We start from the raw sequence: 21645 nt of genomic DNA on the forward strand, positions 1-21645 counted from the left end.
TCTGTACTTAGAACTCCCAAGAAGAAATGCAGCCCAGACCCTAATAATGGGCTCAACAGGTAGACATTGGATCAGGCAGTAAATAGATCCAGGAGTGCAACTCACTGATTTGAGTAAAGAAACATCAAGGCTAAGGACAGTTGCTTGCACCCCACTCAGGGAGGCTTTACTCTGACCTGTTCCAGATCAAAGAGGTTGGTCATAAAACTTAAAGGGGAGGCCTGTGTGGGGGTACATGTCTGTAACTCAGCTACTCAGGATGCTGAGGCAAGAGGATCACAAATTCAATGCCAGCCTGGACAACTTAGTGAGATGTTGTGTGTGTGTGTGTGTGTGTGTGTGTGTGTGTGTGTGTGTGTCTGTCTGTCTCTCTCTCTCTCTCTCTTTTTGAGATATTGTCTCAAAATAAAATTTTTAAAAAGGACTGAAAATGTAGTTCCATTGTATAGCCCTTGCCTAGCATGTTCAAGACCCTGAGAAAAAAAAGAGGAAAGCAGAACTTTATTCTTTAATCATCTGCAGATGTGAGATGTTGCACCTTACCTTCTTTATTCACTAACAAATTATTCATGGGACTTTTCAAGTATCTTTTCCTCAGGTCACTTTATTTTATTTTGTATTTTGTATTTTAGGGAAGGGTCTACAGGGTGATCAGGGTCTTACTACTAGATCAGACTCAGTGATCTGCCTGTTTACAGTCTCCCAAGAGCTGGGATTACAGGCACATGCTACCATTCCTAGTCTCTCCTCAGTTCATTTTAAATACAATTGGAGTAAGAAGGAAAAGAGGAGGGAAAGGGACATAGCTCAGCAGCACAGCCTGCTTGGCAAGCACAGGGTCCAAAGTTCAATCCCCACTACCAAACAAGAAGAGGACAACAGGATTCAAATCTGCACTCTCAATTTCCAGACAAATACACAGAATTCATGCCTGGCTACTGGCTCCTGGAAAGCCTCTTCTGTATCGTTGTACAAAAAAAGGAGAATGATATGAGGCAAGTCTAAAGAGGGCTTAGAGCTATTGGTCAGTCCTTCATTTGTGTGACTTTTCCAGCTACTGGATCAGGGTTAACATTAGAGCCCACCAAGCTTCAGGGCTCACAGCAAATCTGCCTTCCAGGCTGAAGACAGCCTCACACTAGAGCACAACATCTTACCAAAGGCTCCTCATTTCACTTCAACATGCAAGAAATTGATCAAACTGGGTAGTTTTCAAGTGCTCCAACTGGACTCCAGGACTCTGTACCCCTCTTGCACTGATACAGAATGAGGAAAAACCACTTTTAATCCCAATATAACTCATTTAAGTGCAAAAGTATAATTTAGGAGTCTTTCATTTCTGTTTAAGGTACATTTGGGACAAGGTGGTCCAAAAGGTGGATCTTATTGGTACTGTATTTGTTCATCGTTTATAAAATTGACCTGAGTGGGGAAAAATCTCATCTCCTAGGGATTGGGCCTAAAAAGGCCTGCTGGCCTGGACTCTACTCTGGGAAAGAAGGAAAAGATGGCAGTGTCCACGTCTTGACTGCCTATCTGCTACTTATGACTGAGAGTGGAGATCAGAGGCAGAAGGTGCTGGCTCAGGGCAGTGCTCAGACAAGGTCTGCTCAGCATCTGCTCTACTTAGCAGGTATCTTGCTCTCCTTGTTCATGAAGTAGTTACAGAAGAATCAGACTTATTAATAGCTAGAGACCAGTACAGGGGGTGTCACCAGAACCTCATCCCTGACTCCCAGTGGAAAGGCGGCTTCCTCAGGGAACCCTCTGCCCTGCCTGAGCCATCCTTGCGCACGACCTTACCACTCTATTGTCATTGACAAACCAAGCAAAAGCAGGACCTATAGCTGTTCTAGTCAATACTGCACTGCCAACGTCTACCATGGCCTGAAGAGAGCATGATGAATGAACAAAATGAATGCTAAGCTGCATAATAAATGCTTCAATTAATGTATGAATTTATAAAAAGAAAGCAGAGTTAAAGGGTAAACGATTAATGGATGACTTGAAATGTTGTTAATGGGAGCACAGCAGGGTCTGGTTCTAGCTCCTCAGGATGGCTAGGATCTGGACCAGAGACCGAAGATCCTTGGAAGTCTCTGTGTCTCTGTCTCTGTCTCTGTCTCTGTCTCTGTCTGTCTGTCTGTCTGTCTGTCTGTCTGTCTGTCTGTCTCTCTCATCTGTCTGTCTGTTTCTCTCACAGCCGCAAAGACAAACTAACCTCTGCCTAGGCACCAAGCTCTTTACACCACCCTCCAGCTTTGGCTCTTCCCACATAACCCAAAGTATAGACAGCGGGCCTGGGACAAGAATCCCTCATCACGCACATTAGCAGGAATCTAGCTCTACTACATGACACAGATCCACACAAAGAAAGGACAGAGGCTCCAGGCCCAAACCAAAGTTCTCTGTGGCACAGAACTAAGAACTAAAAGCCTGCTCATTGTGGAGCACAGTGGTGCCTGCTTGTAATCCCAGCATTATCAGAGGCTGAGGCAGGAGGATTACCAATTTAAGCCTAGCCTAGGCAACTTAGCAAGAAACTGCCTCAAAGTTTAAAGGGGTTGGGACTGGAGTGAGGATGTAGATCAGTGCAGTGACCTGATCTGAGTTCACCACCAAAAAATAAGAGAAAAAAAAGAGCCTGCTCACTATTCTAATGGCTCTAGGTCAAAAGCCTCAGAGTGAAGGAAACTTGCTAATGCATTCATTACTGGAAACAAAGGAGAGAGCCATTCATCCGAGAGAAAGAGGGAGATTCTGCTAACCTATATTGGCTCCTGTAGAGAGGCGCTTTTGGTCACTCCATTTAGTTGTGCTAGAAGCTTCCATGCCTGTTCAGGAAGGATCAGACAGCCCAGCAGCGCTGAGTCTCACTCAGCTGAGCCCTGTGCTATCTTTTGTGATGATGCTGCCCATGCTCAACGAGACGGCCATAACTGTGCCACCCCAGCTTTAACCTTGCCCTTCCTTTTTGGCTCAGTCCTAAAATATGACCTAAAACACATTGGCCACAAGTAAATGGCATACATTATGTACATCTCTAGATCTTCAAGGTCAAGACACATGTCTCATGAAAAACATTTCCACCTTTCCCTTCTTATCCTCTCCCACACTTGCTGTGGCAGGTGGCCTGGATATGATTCACCTCATTTGACTAACTGGGCAATGAGGTGTGGTCATGGCCACACAAGAGACAGCTAAGAACCCATAGTGGACGGTTCTCAGCAGAGCACTCTTCCTCCCTGCAGAGCCCCCAGCTGGACCACTCACTGTAGCAGCCACCTTTCCAGAGGACAGGTGGGGTATGTGCTGACTTACTCAGTGCAAGCTCTTTGAATTCTGGGAGGCTGGCAGCAGCACAGAGCTGGTAAAAGATGTGGTAATTCCGCTCATCATCTGCCTGCAGAAGGAAAGGGCAAAAAACGAGTTTTAGAACAGTGATATCCAAGATCGTCATCTTGTCCACGCTGATCTCAAGTGTCTGGGTGGCAAGAGCCAAGTCCAGCACTTTTCCCATTTCTGCCACACCCCTGCATCTTCAATTTCCACTGCCAGGTTTTCAGCTCTATGATGAGGTCTTCTTCCAACTTGAGGGTATTTATTTCTTCACTTATACAAAAGCATTATGTTCTTTTTGTCTTTCTATAGAGAACATCATTGTCAGCCCAGGAATATTGGGTCAGCCAATCAGCAAATACTTACCCATGCTGCTTGACTATCATGTTCTACAGATTGCAGTTTCCCCACTGTGATCTCCCTTTCCCCTCTGGGAGGCTTGGTGCTAAGTGACTGCTGAGCCTGCTCATCATGTCGGGCTATGCAGTCAGGGAAGGGCCACACTGAGAGAGGACTTCTAGTGGAGACCTGGGGCCAGCCTGGCTGACTGGTGGTGGTTAGTGGTAGAGATTCGAGAAGTCTGAACAAAGACAGCAAAGGAAGAGGAAACCTCAAGAAAGAGTTTCTGGGAAGGAGATACGTCAGGCTCATACCCAACACAGCAGACTGCTCCCTTTGCTCCAGTAAAATAAAGGACATGGGGTGACCAAACTAACACATGAGGTGCACAGCAAATCTGGGCAAAAGGGGGCTAAAACATTCATTAGACATTTTCCAAGCATTACCATAGAGCCGTCACCAAGAAATAAGACAAACTACAGGAAGAAGGAGAGCAAAGGAAAGCAGCAGACAAGACCAAAGTTGGGGAAGAAGTGAGGACTCCATTTACTTGAAAATTAAGGATGAATGTGTGTGTGTGCATGTCTGGTTGCACACATATATACCTTTATAAAAATTTTAATTTATCAAGTAAAAGGGCTCACAGGAGAGCAGAAAGCATAGTCTGCCTCTGCCTGAAGGAATGTCTTGTTCTTTACTCCATCTCTGGGTTAACACACAACAGGCCCTCACTACTGCATATACTCATTGACTGAATCAAAGCAACATTGTATAAAAGGTTCTTGAGTACTGATACCTATTACATCTGAATAAATACCCATAATGAAAGAAAAGGAAAAAAAAAAAAAGGCAAAAGAATGAGTAGTACATTCAACTCCAGCCTCAAAAGACAAGTTGCTCTTTGGGCACAGGGAGCAGGTCAGAGAGAAACAAGGGAGGCCTCGTCCAGAGAATGAAATGTAAAAAGGGACCACGTCCTCCTGCTCACCTGGAAGACCACCCTTGACTTCTCCAGCAGGTAGGTCCGCATGTTGGCTCCAATGATGTGGTACCTTTTGTCAAAGCCGATCTGAATATACTTCCCAAAGCGACTGCTATTGTCATTGCGAGTGGTCTTGGCATTCCCAATGGCCTGGACAAAGCCAAGAACAATGGGAAGGTTAGTAAAATGACTAGGGCTTTTCTCATTTCATGTCTATAGGTTTCTGGCAGCAATGTCTCCCTTCTCCCCCTCCCTGCTCCTCATTTTCTGAATCCCTCTGCTATCATGATGGCAATGGGCAGACACAAAAATTCTTTAGCTTCCTTGAGCCAAAACAGAATTCCATTATTGTGCTTTCTTTACTCCTAAGCGTGGCTGCTGAGAGTAATGAGTTGGTTAATGGGCTCCTTAAAGGAGACTAACCAACTAAAAGATGTACTTCATTATCTCTGCATTCTTCTTCCTCTTCCTGGAATACACATGTGATGGCTCTAGTTATAGCAGTTGGTTTGCACCTAAAGCCCTCAACTGGAGTTGCAATATATTTTTATTTTAGGTTGAAATGTATAAAGCAACTTACAGCAGAGACACAGTGCGCTCTTCTGCAGGAGGTGGGGGTACGCAAACTGCACCTTAGTGCTTAGAACACATACAAGGTCAGGGCCAGGCTAGAGTTCAACCAGGCTAATGTGATTCTCCAAGAGACACCTCATCTGTGGAGCTTGTGTCTTACCCCACCTTCAACAAGTCAAGGAAGCACTCCCTCAACACCTCAGTATCTCAGCAGAGGCTTCAGTGTACCATTTCTCATCAAGAGACAGAGGTTTGACCACTGAAAGTCTGCAGGACAAGAGCAGACTCACACTTCAGCAAGCCGGTTCTGTTTGGGAATTAAAGAGCGAAGCTACATTCCCTAAAATGTTGGCAGAAGCATTTCCCAAGCCTCCAACACAGGACAGACTTTGGATGGGCCCCCTTATCTTAGTTAATCCTAGTAAGAATCCAATGTGATAAACATTATCATCTTTCATCATACTTATGGAAAAATTTAGGCTCAAGGAATATGCTCAAGGCAACATGTCTGGGAAGTGGCTGTGACAGGACACACTCAGAAACGCCTGGGTCCAAAGCTGGCACTCACTCTACACAGTGTCTCCACCATCACACCAGAAAGGAAGCTGCCACACTCTCAAGTAACTTCTCACAGCTCAGATGGCCAAGTTGAACCAAGGTAAAACAGAAATAGCATTCGTGGCTTTTACCTTTTTTAATGAAGGAGGTTGATTCTCAGAACATACTGGGGAAACCAACTCATTTTGAAACTAGTAAGAATCCAACATCTGCCTTAACTTTCCTAGGTAAACTACATCCCAGAGTAACTAAATGGTTGGTGGGGGAAAGCTTCCCTCATAGATTTATTCAAGCTAATAAGCACAGGGGGAATAATAGCATCTTGTAATAACCATCTTGTAACCTCTGTTAATAGATGCCAACATTACAGAAGCAAACCAGATAATTTTGCACCTCCTGATGCAAGCCCACAGAACCACATATAAGGATTTCTGATTTAAAACACTAAACAAACCTGTAAATTTTACTATTCTTTACAGAACATACAGCGGTGAAGGAACATTTAAATATTGCCACGAGGATACAACCAACAAAGCCCAAGTTGCGGACCATTTGAAAGGACAATTTAGTTTCTATAATTTTCAATTTCAAAATTCTACTTTGACATTTCAAAAACATTCAAATGTCTTAAATTTTTCAAATTTCAGCAAGATACTTTGTCATTTCTGAGTCATTCCTTGGGAAAAGTTAGGAAAGCCTTGCCCAGGGTGTTATGATCACTGCCAGAAGATCGATCTTTTCACCTCATGAGGCTACCTTGCCAAGTGATATGCTGGGTCGAAAGGCACTAAAACAACCACTCTGAAGAGTAGCTGGGCATAGCTGCTAAAATCGAATGTGCATATGTCTAATAATCTCCCACATTACTTCTGGATCTTACAAGTCCTCCCAGAAGTGCACAAGTGAGCATGCATAAGAATTTTCAATAATTCTTGTTAAACAGACCATGTTTAACAATAAAAATAAAATTAAAATGCATACCAGTGGGGGAAACAGATAAATAAAATGCAGTCTACAATGGAATACTATCAAGCTGTTAATAGTAATAAAATACAGCACAGCTTGTGGTTTAAAAGAAGTTGAGTAAGAAGAAGCTGTGAAAATAGTTGACGGACTATGATACAAATTTATACAGAACAACAAAGTAAGCTTGTGTTTGATGCACACAGAAATACATGGTAAAAGAAAAATGGACAGAATAATTTCAATGCAACCTGATTGTACAATAAAGAGGTACACACCAAGCAATACAAAACCACAGAGAAGGGAGCAATTAGTCCTGATCCACAGAATAGGAAAGGCCTTAAGATGTGATTTTTTTTTTTTTTTTTGCAGAACTGGGGATTGAACTCAGGCCCTTGCACTTGCCAGGCAGGCAAAGATATGAAAATTGAAGAGAATCAAAGTGAATAATTATGCAGCCAGAAACATGAAAAAATTTTACGTATGAATACAGCATGGATAAAGTGACAAGAAGGGGCTAGCATGTGCTGGTGAATGGGAGAACCCAAGAGATGAAATGATAAGGTGTGTGGGGTTGGATTATTAGTACATGAATGGGCTACTAATAGCAGTTTTTCTGACTTACCTTTAAAAACAAACCCAAACCCTGGAAATTACCTCTGGTCTTGGTTTCTACCATTTTTTTTTGTTACTGTATTCCCACCCCCTTTCCTGCCAGCAGGAGGAGGTTTTGTGGCTTTGGAAGCCCACAGACTTCTATCATCCCAATAATCATGTGACCTTCTGGTCTGAACTTGGATTCTATCCCCTCTCCATGGTCTTTTGATTAGCAATCAGTGCAGATGAGTGAACAAATCACTCCTGGGATGTTGACAAGTTCTCAAGCACAATGGGGTCGGGCAGAGCTGGCACCAACAATAAATCAGTCTAATCCACCTCAGCCAATCCCAGTCCATTGTGGAACTACCTTAATTCCAACAACTGCCACTTAGTGCAGCCTGCTGGGAATTCCCCCTGCTAAGAGGGCCTCGGCCCTTGGTCTCCCCAGGAGGTGTCTGCAGTTGCTAGGCTTCTTCAGAAGCAAGGAGATGATGACACAAACAGAAGTGCTTGCTTCATGGGGAAGTGTCACCCTGCCCATGACAGAAGCAGATTAATCAGTAATCAGCTGTCCCTGATTAAGACATGCCTCTGTTGGTTACAACTGTCTGAGGAACCACAAGCTAACAGCTTCCCAATACAAGAGTTCAGCTAGATTCAGAACTTTACAAAGTTGTGTTTTCAGACTTTGGCAGTGCAAAAGTCTCACATCCTTATCTCCATGTTCACATTCAAGCCTTTTCTCAGAGATAACAACAGCTAAAGAGGTAGTGTTTTCAATGGAAAAATTGTGCATTTGACAGACAACCCACAGTTAGCAATCTGTACAAAGCAGATAATTAATACATTTATTTATATAAGTATGTAAATTAGACTGGTCTATGTACAGCATGTGTGTTTTGGGGCATGCATGTTGCTCTCACATTTCTCTCATGCCAAAGCCCCCTGCTTGGAAGGTGAAGGTTACCAGCCCTCTTGGGCCCTAATAGATACTACAAAATCTAGATAAGTTCTAACCACTGTAATTTTAAAAGTATTCTCAAGCAGGGACTCAAACAAAAATGTGCACACCAGTGTCCAAAGCAGCACTATTTATGACATCCAAAAGGTGAAAATGACCCAAATGCCATCAGAAGGATAAATAGAATGTGGTTCTGCATACAATGAAATATTATCCATCCATAAAAAAGAATAGTATACTGATACATGTTAAAACATGGATGAACCTTGAAACACAAGACTATGTTAAATATGCCAAACCCAAAAGAACTCATGATTCCACTTGTATGAGTTCTCTAGATTAGTTAAATTCAAAGACAGGAAGTTTAAAACAGGTTACCAGGGAGAGACTAGGTGGTGGCAATGCCATACAAACACTGTGAATATATTTAATGCCACTGGATTGAACACATTTTACTATAATAAAAAATATTTTTAAAACATTCCCCTTATGTCTTAGTAATATGGTGCCCTGCCTTCCCTAAATCCCCAATATTACTAATAATGTCTTTGTTCAGTCAGCAAGTCTCAAGGGTTTCTTCTAGTGTCTTTTGCCTAGAAGAACTACTTATTTTTAAAGGAAGGACCCAGGGTCTCTGAAATCTCACTACCTAAAAGATGAGCACAATTTTGAAATTCAAGAGCAAAGCAGAACGCCTGCTTTCATTTGTAGTTGAGGTACAACCCAGTATTAACTGTAGAGTACTTTCCTAGTTGCCTTAATGTAGGGACACAGATGAGCTTATGAAGGCTAAGGCCATGGCCCACAAGTGCCTTCTGAATTGCAGCCCTGGCTGGGGTCCAACGTTGGGGCTTAGAATAAACACTGTGTAATCAGTCTGCTACCAAATTTGGACTGTGGAGAGTCAAATTATAGCAAAGACATTTATTAATCCATCTTTTTAGCCAACAAAACAATTCATAAAAAGTTTAGGGATATAGAGACAAAGAATATGCTATAATATTGAGGGAAGAAGCATAAAGAAAATAAACCAAAATATTGAATGATTGTCAATAGGCTATACAGTGATGGTGAACCTTTTAGCACTTCCAGTGATATTAAACAGCCTGCTGCAGCACGTATGCCATAAGTTTGCTACCACTACAATAGTATCACTGGGAATTCTTTCATTCTTTCCTATTTTCTAGTGATCGCCTCATATCTTAATAGTTTAATGATTTTGCAAATAAGTACTCAGACCAGCAGCATCTCTTTCACACAGGAATCTAAGAGACATACAAATTATTGGGCACCTTCTCAGGCCTTGTGAATCAAACTCTGCATGGGGACATTGAGAAGCTAAGCTGTAACAAGCCTCCAGGCAGTTCTTAGGTACCCTACTGTTTGAGAAACACTGCAATACATGCAAGTGTTTCTTTATATTTGGCAAAAATATCCTCACTTATATTGGCCATTTCTTAATTTATATAAAACATTAAACTTTGCTTTTGTTGAATTCTTACAGAATAGGTAGTATCCTATTACTCCACACAGAAAAGCTTTTCAGATAATTTAACTCTGAAGCTAGGCGATTCTGCTTGAATATTCAATAAACTCATATGATCTGAGACTCAGCCTTTACTCCTGCATTTGGTAAAGGAAGAGGAGGACAGAAGAGGCTGGGGACAATCAAGGTAATTTCTTAGTCTAAAATAACTTGAAAGAGCAACTACCACAGTGAGTTGATTTGGCTCAGAACTCTCAGATAAACCAGATGTGATCCTGACAGCTTGCAGTATCAAACAGACTTTTTCTGAATAAAACAAAGGGGTTGCCCAGGGCTGGAAGAGCACCCCTAACCAGACTGTAATAATGACAGGCAATAATGACAAGACTTGGCTTCAGCTTGGCTCAGGAGCTGTGAAGAGAGAGAGGGGAGGGGGAAAAAGGGGGGGAGGAAAAGAGGGAGGGAGGGAAAGAGGGAGAGAGAAAGAGATAGACAGAGACAGAAACAGAGAGACAGACAGACATAGAGGGGGAGAGAGATAGACAGAGACAGAGACAGAGAACAACTTCTTGATACTAAAACACAGTTATAGCAAGACCTAATCTCTAGGAAATTCTCTAGCCCTACACTTAAGTCAACTTTTTTCACCTACCAAGTCCCAAGCCCTCTCCTGAAGCCCTAGCTGACTTGGGTAAGGGAAAAGACACAGACAGGACCTACTCCAGGCAGTTCACACCATCATAGGTAACTTTATGAGGATCTTTGACTGATACTGTTATCAATACGCGTTGTGGCTCTACCTCCCAAAGACAACATGTCCAAATACTTTTGGGGGAGAAAAAGAATACTCCATCTAGGTTTCTCTCCATCCCCATGCAAAATGCCCTCCTGCCTTAGTGGACCCTTAAGCTATTTGGTAGTTTTGATGAACTGCTGACTTTCTGACACATGAGAGCAGCAGGCCGGGAAACCTCAGCAGACATGGCAGCATCATTCCACAGCAGAAGGACATCATTGCAGACAGCAGAATCCAGGGACACAGAAAGTGTGATTTGGATCCTTACCACAAATTAATAGCTATTTTACCCATTTTTCTGGGAAGCTTATAGTCAGGCTGATGGCCAACGCTATGCCCCTTTGTGAGGTACCTTTGTGAACAGAAATGTCTAAATATGTGTCTGCGGTATCCCAGGCTCACCCCACCCCACCCAATGCTGGGACCCTAAAGGACACTAGCAGGTCAGAACAGCCTCACATCTGAATTCACAGCCAAGGGCCTGCCAGGGAGAGGTGTGAATGCTGCCGATGCAAGCTGCTCTGAGGAGTCTGTGAGCAGTCATACCAGATGTGACACCCAGAAGGCTGGCTGCCAGGAGAAGGAACTCCAGCCAGGAAGACTTTACCTCCATGATGGGACTGGATGCCAGGACCTTCTCTTCAATGTTGGTCTCACTGGCTGAGCCCCCGACTGTGGCGAAATAGCGCATGGCATACTTGGCTGACACTGTCTTCCCAGCTCCAGACTCCCCGCTCACTATGATGGACTGGTTCTTCTCATCCCTGGAAGGGAAACGTCTCTGGTCAGTCACTGGCCATGGAAAAGATCTGTTACATCTCAGAGACTGTCTGACAAGGAGCTGAATCTGATTAGAGAAGTACCTCTCCTATTTGAGGGAATAAATATAGACAACAGTGTGAACGCAGTCTGCCAGCCTTCACTGGCCCACATAAGATCAGACTGTGAGAGGAAGAAAGCAGCTCTAAGCAGGGCTTACAAGTGGGACATGCCCCTTCACCACCACAGGAAGGGAAATGTAGATGGTGGATCACGCTCACCAGTTCTCCCCGAGTGCAGGCCCCACCATCACGCCTTGCACCCATCTCAAGGACTTGCACAGACACTTTCAGTTACATAAGTTCTCCTTCATTTCGCTAACATTCCCATACCGTGCCACTCCATAAACTAGTTTCTTCAAGAACAAGGATCTTTCCTTCTCTTACAGTGAGCCTTGGATGCCACAGACACATATTTAGACATTACTGTTCACAAAGGTACATCACAATGCCGTTGGCCATCATCTTGACCGCAGGCTTCCCAGAAAAATGGGTAAAATAGCTATTAATTTGCAGTAAGGATCCAAATCAGACTAAATGGAAGGTAGACAGAAGCAGCATGTATTAGTTAAAATGCATGTATATTTGCCCTTTTAAATTGAGTAGGAAGAAAGACAGGTGATAGAAAGATCAGTCCGACACAGGTGGATGTTCAAAGTAGAGGGATGATGAACATTTAGGAAGTAAACTCTGTGTGAAGGCTGGACTCAACCACTCCCCCTCTCATTCACAAACCTTCCACTATGAGTGTAAGCACTTTGCTTTGAATGCCTGATGCCAGGTACAGGGCCTGGAACAAAGTATATGGTCAATATCTACTGTTAGACTCGAGACAAATTAGGGTTCAACTAGGGCTCTTTTCTAAATGAAGTCAGGTTTAGAACTCAGGACTCCTGGCACTAACCTAGGATACCTCCAGCCAGCTTCTGTGACTTCCTAGGTGGAGTAAGCTAGACAGAACCATGGAAGGCCTGCCCTGCCTTGCTAGTTAACACAGGTTGGCTGTGGATTATCAGCAGAAGTGAATGTCAGCTTCTCTTCTGAGCTAGGCCAACACCCAAGACGATGGAAATGTGGAGCGATGACAGAAGGGTATCTTTCTAATTTGAGGTGGACTAGACAGAAAAGTATCCAACTGGAGATGGAAGCATGAGGAGAAGAGTCACATGTGGGGACCTGGCTGAAGCAGCCTCATCTGCGAGGCATTCTTCAGAGTCAGCAAGGAGCTGGGTTGTCTCAGCTCACATGAAGATGAGCAAGGGGAAGAAACTGGGATGGCCTTAAGTAGCTAGCAGATGATGTTGAAAAGAGGAAGCTGAGAAAACCTACACATTCCAAGTTGACCATCCGGCCAATTCTTTGGAAATGTATGTATACTCCTACCTCTTGTACTTGGGAGATGAAAGTACAAGCACTTTCTAAGAGCCCCTATACTTCTGAGAAAGCACTGATGTTATCAGAGCATCTGCGTCTTCTCAGCTTCTCTCTCTTTTTTTTTAAATGGCAGAACCAGGGATTGAACTCAGACCCTTGCACTTGCCAGGGAAGTGTTTATTCCACTGAGCCATCTCCCCAGCCCCTTCCCCCCTTTTTTCTCTCAGCTTCTCTTGTGACATCTTTACACAGAAAGGTGGCCTGTAAACATGCCTGTGAGAGCTGATATTTTCCATTCTCATTTGTAATCTAATTTTGGTATCATATCTATTGGACCCAAGAGATGACAGGTGTTACTTCTGCTCTCAATACATTTACTGTCAAGTGCTTAGAGAACTGCTTAGAAGCAATAGCTAGTACAGATGAGTAAGAGCATAGCAGGCTGGACTTTACACCTCTGAAATGGACAAGTTGGACAGCATGTTAAAAGCTCCTTGTGTATCTGCAATGAGGAAAACTGAACTATAACCATCACACTCAAATGTTTGTGGAGTTTCACTCAGTCTGTGGGTCTGACCTCAAATAAGTGGATGTGTTTGGAATGTGATTAAGACTTAGCCCTCAGCAAAGATCCATTTAGAGTGGAGAGGTACTACTGGATCCCAGGATTCCTGGGAAGCAACATGAAGACATCAAGAGGCACAAAGATGAAAATATCAGGAGATTGGGATGGGGAAGGTGCTACCAGGATCCCTTTGGTAAGTATCACACACAGGAGATTGGACTGCCAGGAAGCCAAACTAGCCTGTCACACTTTGCGAAGACAAGACATGAACCAGAGACCTTGCCACTTTTCACTCACTGTGTCAAGTTTGCATTGTGCTGCACATCACTGGGGAATGACTGAAAGGCCATGCACTGCTCAGGAGAGAGACTCATATAACAGGTAAAAAAGTCCAGAGAGTCAGCAGACTATTCTGAACATAAGTGGCCAGCCAGGAAGTTAGAAAACAAAGTGCTAAGTTTATGTGACAGAAGTATCAAGAATTCAAAAGGACAAGGAATTAGAGCAGGGAAACAATAAGATGAGGTAAATACTTGGAGAAAATGGTATCAGGAGTTTTAAGTTTTATAACTGCAAGTTTTAGAATACTTTGCCTTTGGCTCTTTCTTGAAGAGCAAGTATAGGAAATAGCCATAAGCACTAGCCCCTAATTTAACTGATATTGAGGTGACACAGGTAAGCTAAACTTAGAGACATTTGCCTTAGACTAGTGATGGTGAACCTTTTAGAGTTTTCATGATGCAAACAGCCCAATGCAGCACCCATGCCGGAGGTCTATCACCACTGCCTTAGACCAATAGTACCTTCCTAGGGGAGAAAAACTTCCCTAATTTAGATTGATGTAAAATGTATGGGAACACTGATCATTTTTAGTGCAGTTGCACTTCTTTAGCTCTACTACACTTCTTAGGCACAGACCACACAATCACACCCCTGGACTAGTGCCAGGCTAAGTGCACATCAGTGTGTAACAGCCCTTAAGGGACAAGAATCAACAGCACCCTCAACCTTGTCCTATATGTGAGCTTTTCTTCCAGCTCATTAGACAACTGGCATCCAAAACACGGGCACTGGACCGTAGCTGCAGCACTGATTAGCTACCTTACTCTGGAAAAAGTAGTTAACTTGTTTGACCTTCAGACTCCCTCACTGTGGTCTCTTAGGACTTTTTGATCCCTAAAGCCTAAGCTCTTCTAGTTCCCTTGATTGAGGCCCCAGGATCTCTAGTTCATCCTGATCTGGCATCCTGACCCCTGCCAGATCAAATTTCTAAAGCCCAGCTCTAGTTAAGTTTTTGTACTGCAAGCATGTACAAAAAAGAAAAAAAAAAGTGAAAAAGAGAAAGAAAGCAAGGGGATCAAGAGATGGGGAAGATGGGGAAAGGAAGAGAAAGGAGATGTAAAAAGGTATTAAAGTAGTCCATGTACTGGTCCAACTTCCCACAATTAATGTAAACAGTTTAGATTGCACCAATAAAAAATAAAGTTGTTAAATTAAGTAAAAATTTATAAAATAAAAATTAAATAAAATTAGATAGCCATTCATTACTGATGAGGTACAAAATTCTTAGCAGTTGAATCCCTTTACAAAGCAAAAATAACCATTTTTCAGTCATTTGCCTAAGATCAAGTGTAGTAGCTCTTCTTATCAGTTTACTAGAACGTATAATGCTGAACCCCTTGACGGATACTGGGCAAACTGAAAAACACTGGGTCTGTCTAGCAGTTTCTGACACTGATGGACTTTGTAAGCCACTTAATCACACTGTAGAGAAAACTTTACATCCTATATGTTTGCTTAAAGGTTACATGAGAAGACTCTATACTTCTCATAAGATCAGAATTTTATGGTTCAGCTGCACTGGACTAGTCTGAAGAGTGCATCTTTCACACCATCACTGCCTACGATATTCCCTCTACTTGAAGCCATACGACTTTCTCCTGAAGTCCTGCTCACCTCCAGCACCAGGACAGTCTGTCTTGACTCCCTACCACAGGGAAGATAATGATTTCTCCATCTCTAGTCTCACATCACTCACTTTGTGTGTCTCTAAAAACACCATCACTTTTCACTTTATATTAATGCCAGTCCCTGCATGATTGTTTTACTTGTTGTATTACTCTGGGTTGTATCCTTCTTCTAGCCTTCTATCTTTTTATCTCAAAGTAGTGTTATGCCTTGGACTTCTCAAGTGATCTTGTCTTCTGACATTCTGTAAGGCCATTACTAAAATCCTAATAGGAAACATGAGTAAGGAAAAGGTCTTTGTTCCAAATTTCAGGTATTTGGGGTTGGTTTTGAGAAACACTTTATAAGTATCAAAAACCTACCCAATGTCCTTCAGAAGTATAGACAATGTGTGGCTCCATTTATTCAGCCTAATTATAAAGATGTTGTAGCAGGCAATTTGGGTCAATCTGTTTTCTAATAAACCCCATTCTCTTAAGCTGGGTGAAATTCCTTTCAGAGAAGAAAACCATGATCAAGAAATTTAATGGCTAGCTGTTATTCAGGTTCAGCTGCGTTCAATAAGTCACACATCACTGCAAACAGGAAGGGCCTCGAAGGTCTGTGCCCCCAACAGGAGCACAAGATTCCCAGATTAGATAGCCAGCCATTCTGCAGCTTCCAGGGAAGATACCAGACCCCAGACATCAGTGCATGGGTGCACACACACTAACTACCCCCCACCCAGTCATACTGGGCCTCTGTAGCAACTGAGTAGTAAGATTTGATTTTTCTAAACCACTCTATTCCTCCAGCAAAAGTTTCCCACTGAACCATTCTAACACTTTAAGCTCATGAGCAAGATCAACCCACCCTTCCCCCTTCTGGGTGGAGCCACTTGGAAAGGAAAATACACAGGTAGCTGTTGAGTACCTGAGATCTCTCTACCCCAAAGGAGAGTGCCACTGATCAGCCAGGGAGTCACTTGATGAGTTCTGTTTTAATAAGAAACCCTGCTGAAGTGTTGTCTTGTTTGCACTTCCTGCAAGCAGGGATTTGCTGCCTGTGGTCTCCCAATCAGCAATGTACACAAAGTCAGAGAAAAACTCTGTTCAAGTCATTTCAGAGTTGGCAGAGCAGTTTAGGAATGCTCCAGGGGTTTGGCTTCCAAGCATCCAGCCTGGCTGAAACTAATGAGACTAGATATCCCTCCTACAAGCTTGTGTGAAGCCTGTGGCTCCTCCCCATGTCATTCCCCATGTTCTTATAGCCACAATCAAGCTAGTCACTTAGCTGTGAGCTCCAGAGGGCAGGCACTGTGTTTTAACCTTGAAGCACCCAGAATCTGGACACCAAAACCTGTCCCACTGCTTGTCATCCTGGGAGAATCTCCATGTAAGTGGTACCAGCTTCTTTTCATTGCTTCGGCCAGAAACCAAGGCACCATCCCTATCCTCCCAGCCCCACATAATACAACCTACTGAATTTATCTCCAAAATGTAGTCTAGTCTATTCTCCACACCTTTCAATCTAAGCAGCCATCATCTCTGGTAAACACACAATAGCAGCTTTCCAGTCTCTCTCTTCCTTTAGACCTACCTCCCCCATGCTTTATTACTTCCAAAGGCATCTCTAAGAAAGAGCCATGACCAATCGCATTCAAGGTCTCGGGCATCAAACCCTCTTCCCAGTATCACTGCCTGTTCCTCTTTCTTTGACTATATCCAGGCCACAGAGAACTTTATTGTCTCTTACTTTGCCATGGCCTGAAGTATTCCAGTTCAAACTGATTCCCTCTTCTTTGATCTCACAATTCTTAATTTCTGGTGTACAATCATATTCTGCCTATGGCAGCTTGTGTCTGTCTGTTTGTCTGTCTGTCTGTCTGTCTGTCTTTCTTTCTTTCTTTCTTTCTTTCTTTCTTTCTTTCTTTCGTACAGGGTCTCATTATGCATCTTGGATTTGTTGTGATTCTCCTGTTTTCAGCCTCCCCAGTGCTGGGATTACAGGTGTGTACCACTACATCCAGACTCAGAAGCCAGCTCTGTGTGCCCAGGGGCCAAGCCAGTGCAGTATGTGGTACCAGGGACCGAACCCAGGTCCCTGCACTTGCCTAAGCAGGTGCTTAGTCTGCTGAGCTGTCTCACCAGCCCTCTGTCTTCTAATGTAATTAACCACCAATTTACACTGGGCTCCAATGGTTTTGCCTGTGTCTTAACCATATACTCCCTGCTTAAGATGAATATAATTATTTTCAAGAGAAAACAAGTTTGAGAGACTATATAACAAGCCCAGAATTTCTTGGCCAGTGACACACCCAACTTGTACTTTCTGTTTGTATTTTTTGAGACAGGGCCTTGCTATATAGATTAGGCTGAGTTTGAATTCACTATGTAGCCCAGGCTGGCCTTGAATTCATTGTGATCTTCCTGTCTCATCCTCCCAAGGGCTGGCATACAGGCATGCACTACCGCACCCAACAGCCCAGCCCAATCTGGAACACAGAAGTCCATCTCTTTGTACAGCTTTCCATGGGTTATGCTTCAATTTCTTTGTGTCACTGCCACACCCCTTGTTGCATAACACAGCAACAATGTACAAATCCTCCATAGCAAATCTAGGCTCAGTATAAGACTAAGTATGAATCAGAGATCCTCAGCCCTGGCTGGCTTGACACCACCTCTTCAGCTGAAGCATCATTTCAGAAATCCTCTCTTCTTGGCACTGACTATACAAATTACTAACATTTTACTCATCTTTCTCATGTTCCTCCTCCCCTGGCCACCCCCACCAGAATATAGGTCCCATAATAGCCAACCTTAGACAAAGATTTGGATGCATAGGACAGAACCTGGATTGAGTTAGCAAGGGCTGTCATGTGTAATGACCCAGGCTGAGTTCAGCATCTGGAGCCCGCTAGAGTTGTGCACTTTTCACCTATAAAACCATACGTGGCAGCTCCTGCCCTGTACTCAGTTTTTCCATGGATCATCCACAGGAAACAGGCTGAGTGGAGGGGTCCCTCAAGGCCTCTCACAGGTAAGAGGCAGCCTCCCCAGTGCTGGGATTACAGGCATGTACCACTACATCCAGACTCAGAAGCCAGCTCTGGTGTGCCCAGGGGCCAAGCCAGTGCAGCATGTGGTACCAGGGACCGAACCCAGGTCCCTGCACTTGCCTATTTTTTGTTTTGTTTTGTTTCTTTGTGGAACTGGGGATTGAACTGAGGTCCTTGCACTTGCCAGGTAAGTGCTTATTCTACTGAGCTATCTCCAACATGTTAATTTCAAAATGACAATAGCAGATATAGTTTAAAGCACTACATTGCCATAGATTTGCTATGGAGAATTTGTACATCGTTGCTGTGTTATGCAACAAGGGGTGTGGCAGTGGCACAAAGAAATTGAAGCATAACCCATGGAAAGCTGTACAAAGAGATGGACTTCTGCTTGAATTGGAACTCCGCTGAGAGAGAGTGAAGAGGTAGGAACTCCACTTGTTTTGACCTTAGCACATAGCACAGGTGCAAAACAGGAAGGAGGGAGGCCTAGTTGGGGAAGGCACAACAACAATACCCCACTTTTGAACACATCATTAAGCCCCACTCTTTTCTCCAGTAGTGAAAAATTATCTGAAAATTTGGGTGTGTCAGAATGTATTTGTACACTAAGGAGATAATCTACTGCTTCTTGCCTATGTCTGACTACTCTCTAATTACGCTGTCAATTCTACCACTGAAACACAGATCACCTACTATAGTGAAAGGGTGGGAAACACTACATTAGAAAATGGGAAAATTTTTAAATTTAAAATTTCTGTTCAACAAAGATATCTATGTCAGTACCATGGACAGCACTCACAATTTGAAAGACAAGAAAATTTAGCTGCAAAGAAACATGATTTTTTGTTTTGTTTTATTTCTTTGTGGAACTGGGGATTGAACTGAGGTCCTTGCACTTGCCAGGTAAGTGCTTATTCTACTGAGCTATCTCCAACATGTTAATTTCAAAATGACAATAGCAGATATAGTTTAAAGCACTACATTGCCACACCCTCCACTATCCCTGCAGGGCTGAGCTGGGACACAACTCAGCATTCAACACAAGCCATTCAGAAAGGCTGTCTTAAATAGTCACAACTGTGTAAATGATATTTAGCAGTCAGACTCCTAGGTGTCTACTGGCTAAGACAAAAGTGAACCTCTGGCAGTGTAAGAGATAAGCCTGTGCATTTATCATCAAATATCATTTTCTCACTTCAGTTTCACAGTAGCCCACAGGGCACTAAGTTCTATTTATAAACCTCCTAGGTGTAGCATGATATAGGCAGCAGTAAAATGCATCCACCCCCTGCACTTACTTGCTGGCCCCAAGATGGGCTATCTCTACCTCAGGAGTAGAAAGCACTGTGGCAAGAACCCCAGGAACTCATTCAGACCACCACTCACTAGCAGATAAGCATGGACAGAGTGAGACCTGGCCCTGGACAGGAGGGTTCTCACTATGGATGGGAATGTGCCAGCTTCTCTGCTCTTGAAAATATGGGGCTGGAAGATGATCACTAAGAGCTCCTGCTGTTTCTATATTCTGTGATTCCAGACCCAGGCTACAGCTGAGCTATGTGATACATTCTACATCAACTGCAGTTAGCTGTTAATCTCCAAAATACACTTTGGAACTCAGAATCCTGTGGGTCTATGTCAGTGTGAGCAACAGGAGCAAATGTTTTCTGTGATTTTAAAACTTTATAGACTTGTTTCCATTAAGGTCACCATGTAGGGATGAACTATTATACACACATATTTATATCCTGTAGTACCAAACATTTTTCAACTCACTATGTTATTTGGTCCTGGAACTATTTTGCAGTGAAGGACACACTTAAGTACAACCTTTCCTGGGCCAGCAGTCTAACTGGGATTGGAGCCAGGTATACCTGAGAAACATACCTACAACCCAACCTTAGTCTCTCTACTGCAGTGTCTCTTTGGTACACCACCAGTGAGATATAGGATCTTTTATTATTTCTGTCATAGGGATAGCTTCAGCCATTCATCTTTTAAGTTGAGGGCTCCTTAAAGGTCAATTTTAATATAGCTCTCTCTTCTCCACATGGCCTCTTTGTTTTTGTTTTTGTTTTTTTCTTTCTTTCTTTTTCTTTCTTTTTTTTTTTCTTTTGTATCTTAGGGAAGGGTCTACAGGGTGTTCAGGGTCTCACTACCACATCAGACTCATAGTAATTCTCCTGTTTACATCCTCCCAAGAGCTGGGATTATAGATGCATGCCACCACGCCCAGTCTCAATTGCTGTCTCAGTGTGCCCCGGGGGTGGGGCTGGCATGGTAAGTCCGGGGATCAAACCCCCGGCTCCTGTGCCTGCTTGCAGTCACTTTAATCTGCTGAACTATTTGGCTGGCCCTCTATGTGGCCTCTTTGGTTGTCTTGTCTTCTCCTGTTATTCTGTCACACTCAAGTTATCCACACTCAGATATCTCCCCAATTCAAACCTTCCCGAAAGTCACACACATGTGCACATCAGCCCTGAACAACTGCATATGGAGAATGCAGAGGTGCCATGTAACCTCTGTGTCCAAAACAGAGTTCTTCAGCTCCCTAACACTGCTCCACATCGAGGCTCTGTGAGAGGTGGACAGCTCCACAGCGCCATGAGTAGGGCCCCTCAGAAACTGCTCTGGGTCCCTTGCTCTCCAGTCCTCCACTGGACTGGGCTGACCTTACGGCCTAGATCTTTTTTTGTAATCCAATCCTCAAACTCTGTTTCTACTTGTCTCTTTACTGAATCCCACTATAGTATAAGTGTCTGTCTATGTCAGTTTTATCCCCTCCTCTATCAACTTTCCTTACTGCTATTAGAAAGATATTTCCAAACGCCCTTCTGAATGTGTCTATACCCTATTTGACACACCTTTGCATGAGATCCCATGGCCTGTAGGACGTGTGAGGTCTTCAGCACTGCAGGTCTTTTGGGACCTGTTCCCAGGGCTAGTTCAGGCAGAGGAGTCAGGCTGTGCGAAGGGTGGGAAAGCCCAGGCAGCAATCGAAGAAGAGGGTGACATTTAGGGCACTCTGATTCCAATGGATGGTCTCTGGCAACACTGTACAGAAGCATCATCTGGTCACTGTTAGGTGGTTTTCTGCCCGGGAAACGCTGCTGGAGCTCGTGTAACCACCCCATTTGGGTCTTACACCAGACCAGATGGGTCACAATCTCTGGGGGTAGGGCCTGGATATTAGGTTTTAAATTATATGAGATTTGAAAGTCCTGCCAGAGCACTAATTCTGCTGGTATTAAAAAACCACTGTGAAAGACTCAACAGCTTCACT

General features: G+C 43.5%; 1 protein-coding gene across 1 annotated transcript in view; it reads right to left on the reverse strand.

Moving 5' to 3' along the window:
* The window catches only part of Myo5b (myosin VB), a 426429-nt gene that overhangs the window by 199265 nt on the left and 205519 nt on the right, over positions 1–21645 (reverse strand). Inside the window, exons 5-7 of the mRNA XM_023713700.1 lie at positions 11205–11361; positions 4667–4810; positions 3322–3403 (exon numbers count right to left, since the gene is read on the reverse strand). Of these exons, the coding sequence (XP_023569468.1) occupies positions 3322–3403; positions 4667–4810; positions 11205–11361 (383 nt within the window). The remainder of the gene's footprint in view (positions 1–3321; positions 3404–4666; positions 4811–11204; positions 11362–21645) is intronic.

Source organism: Octodon degus, unplaced genomic scaffold (genome assembly GCF_000260255.1).
Source record: "Octodon degus isolate 3935 unplaced genomic scaffold, OctDeg1.0 scaffold00003, whole genome shotgun sequence".
Lineage (NCBI taxonomy): Eukaryota > Metazoa > Chordata > Mammalia > Rodentia > Octodontidae > Octodon > Octodon degus.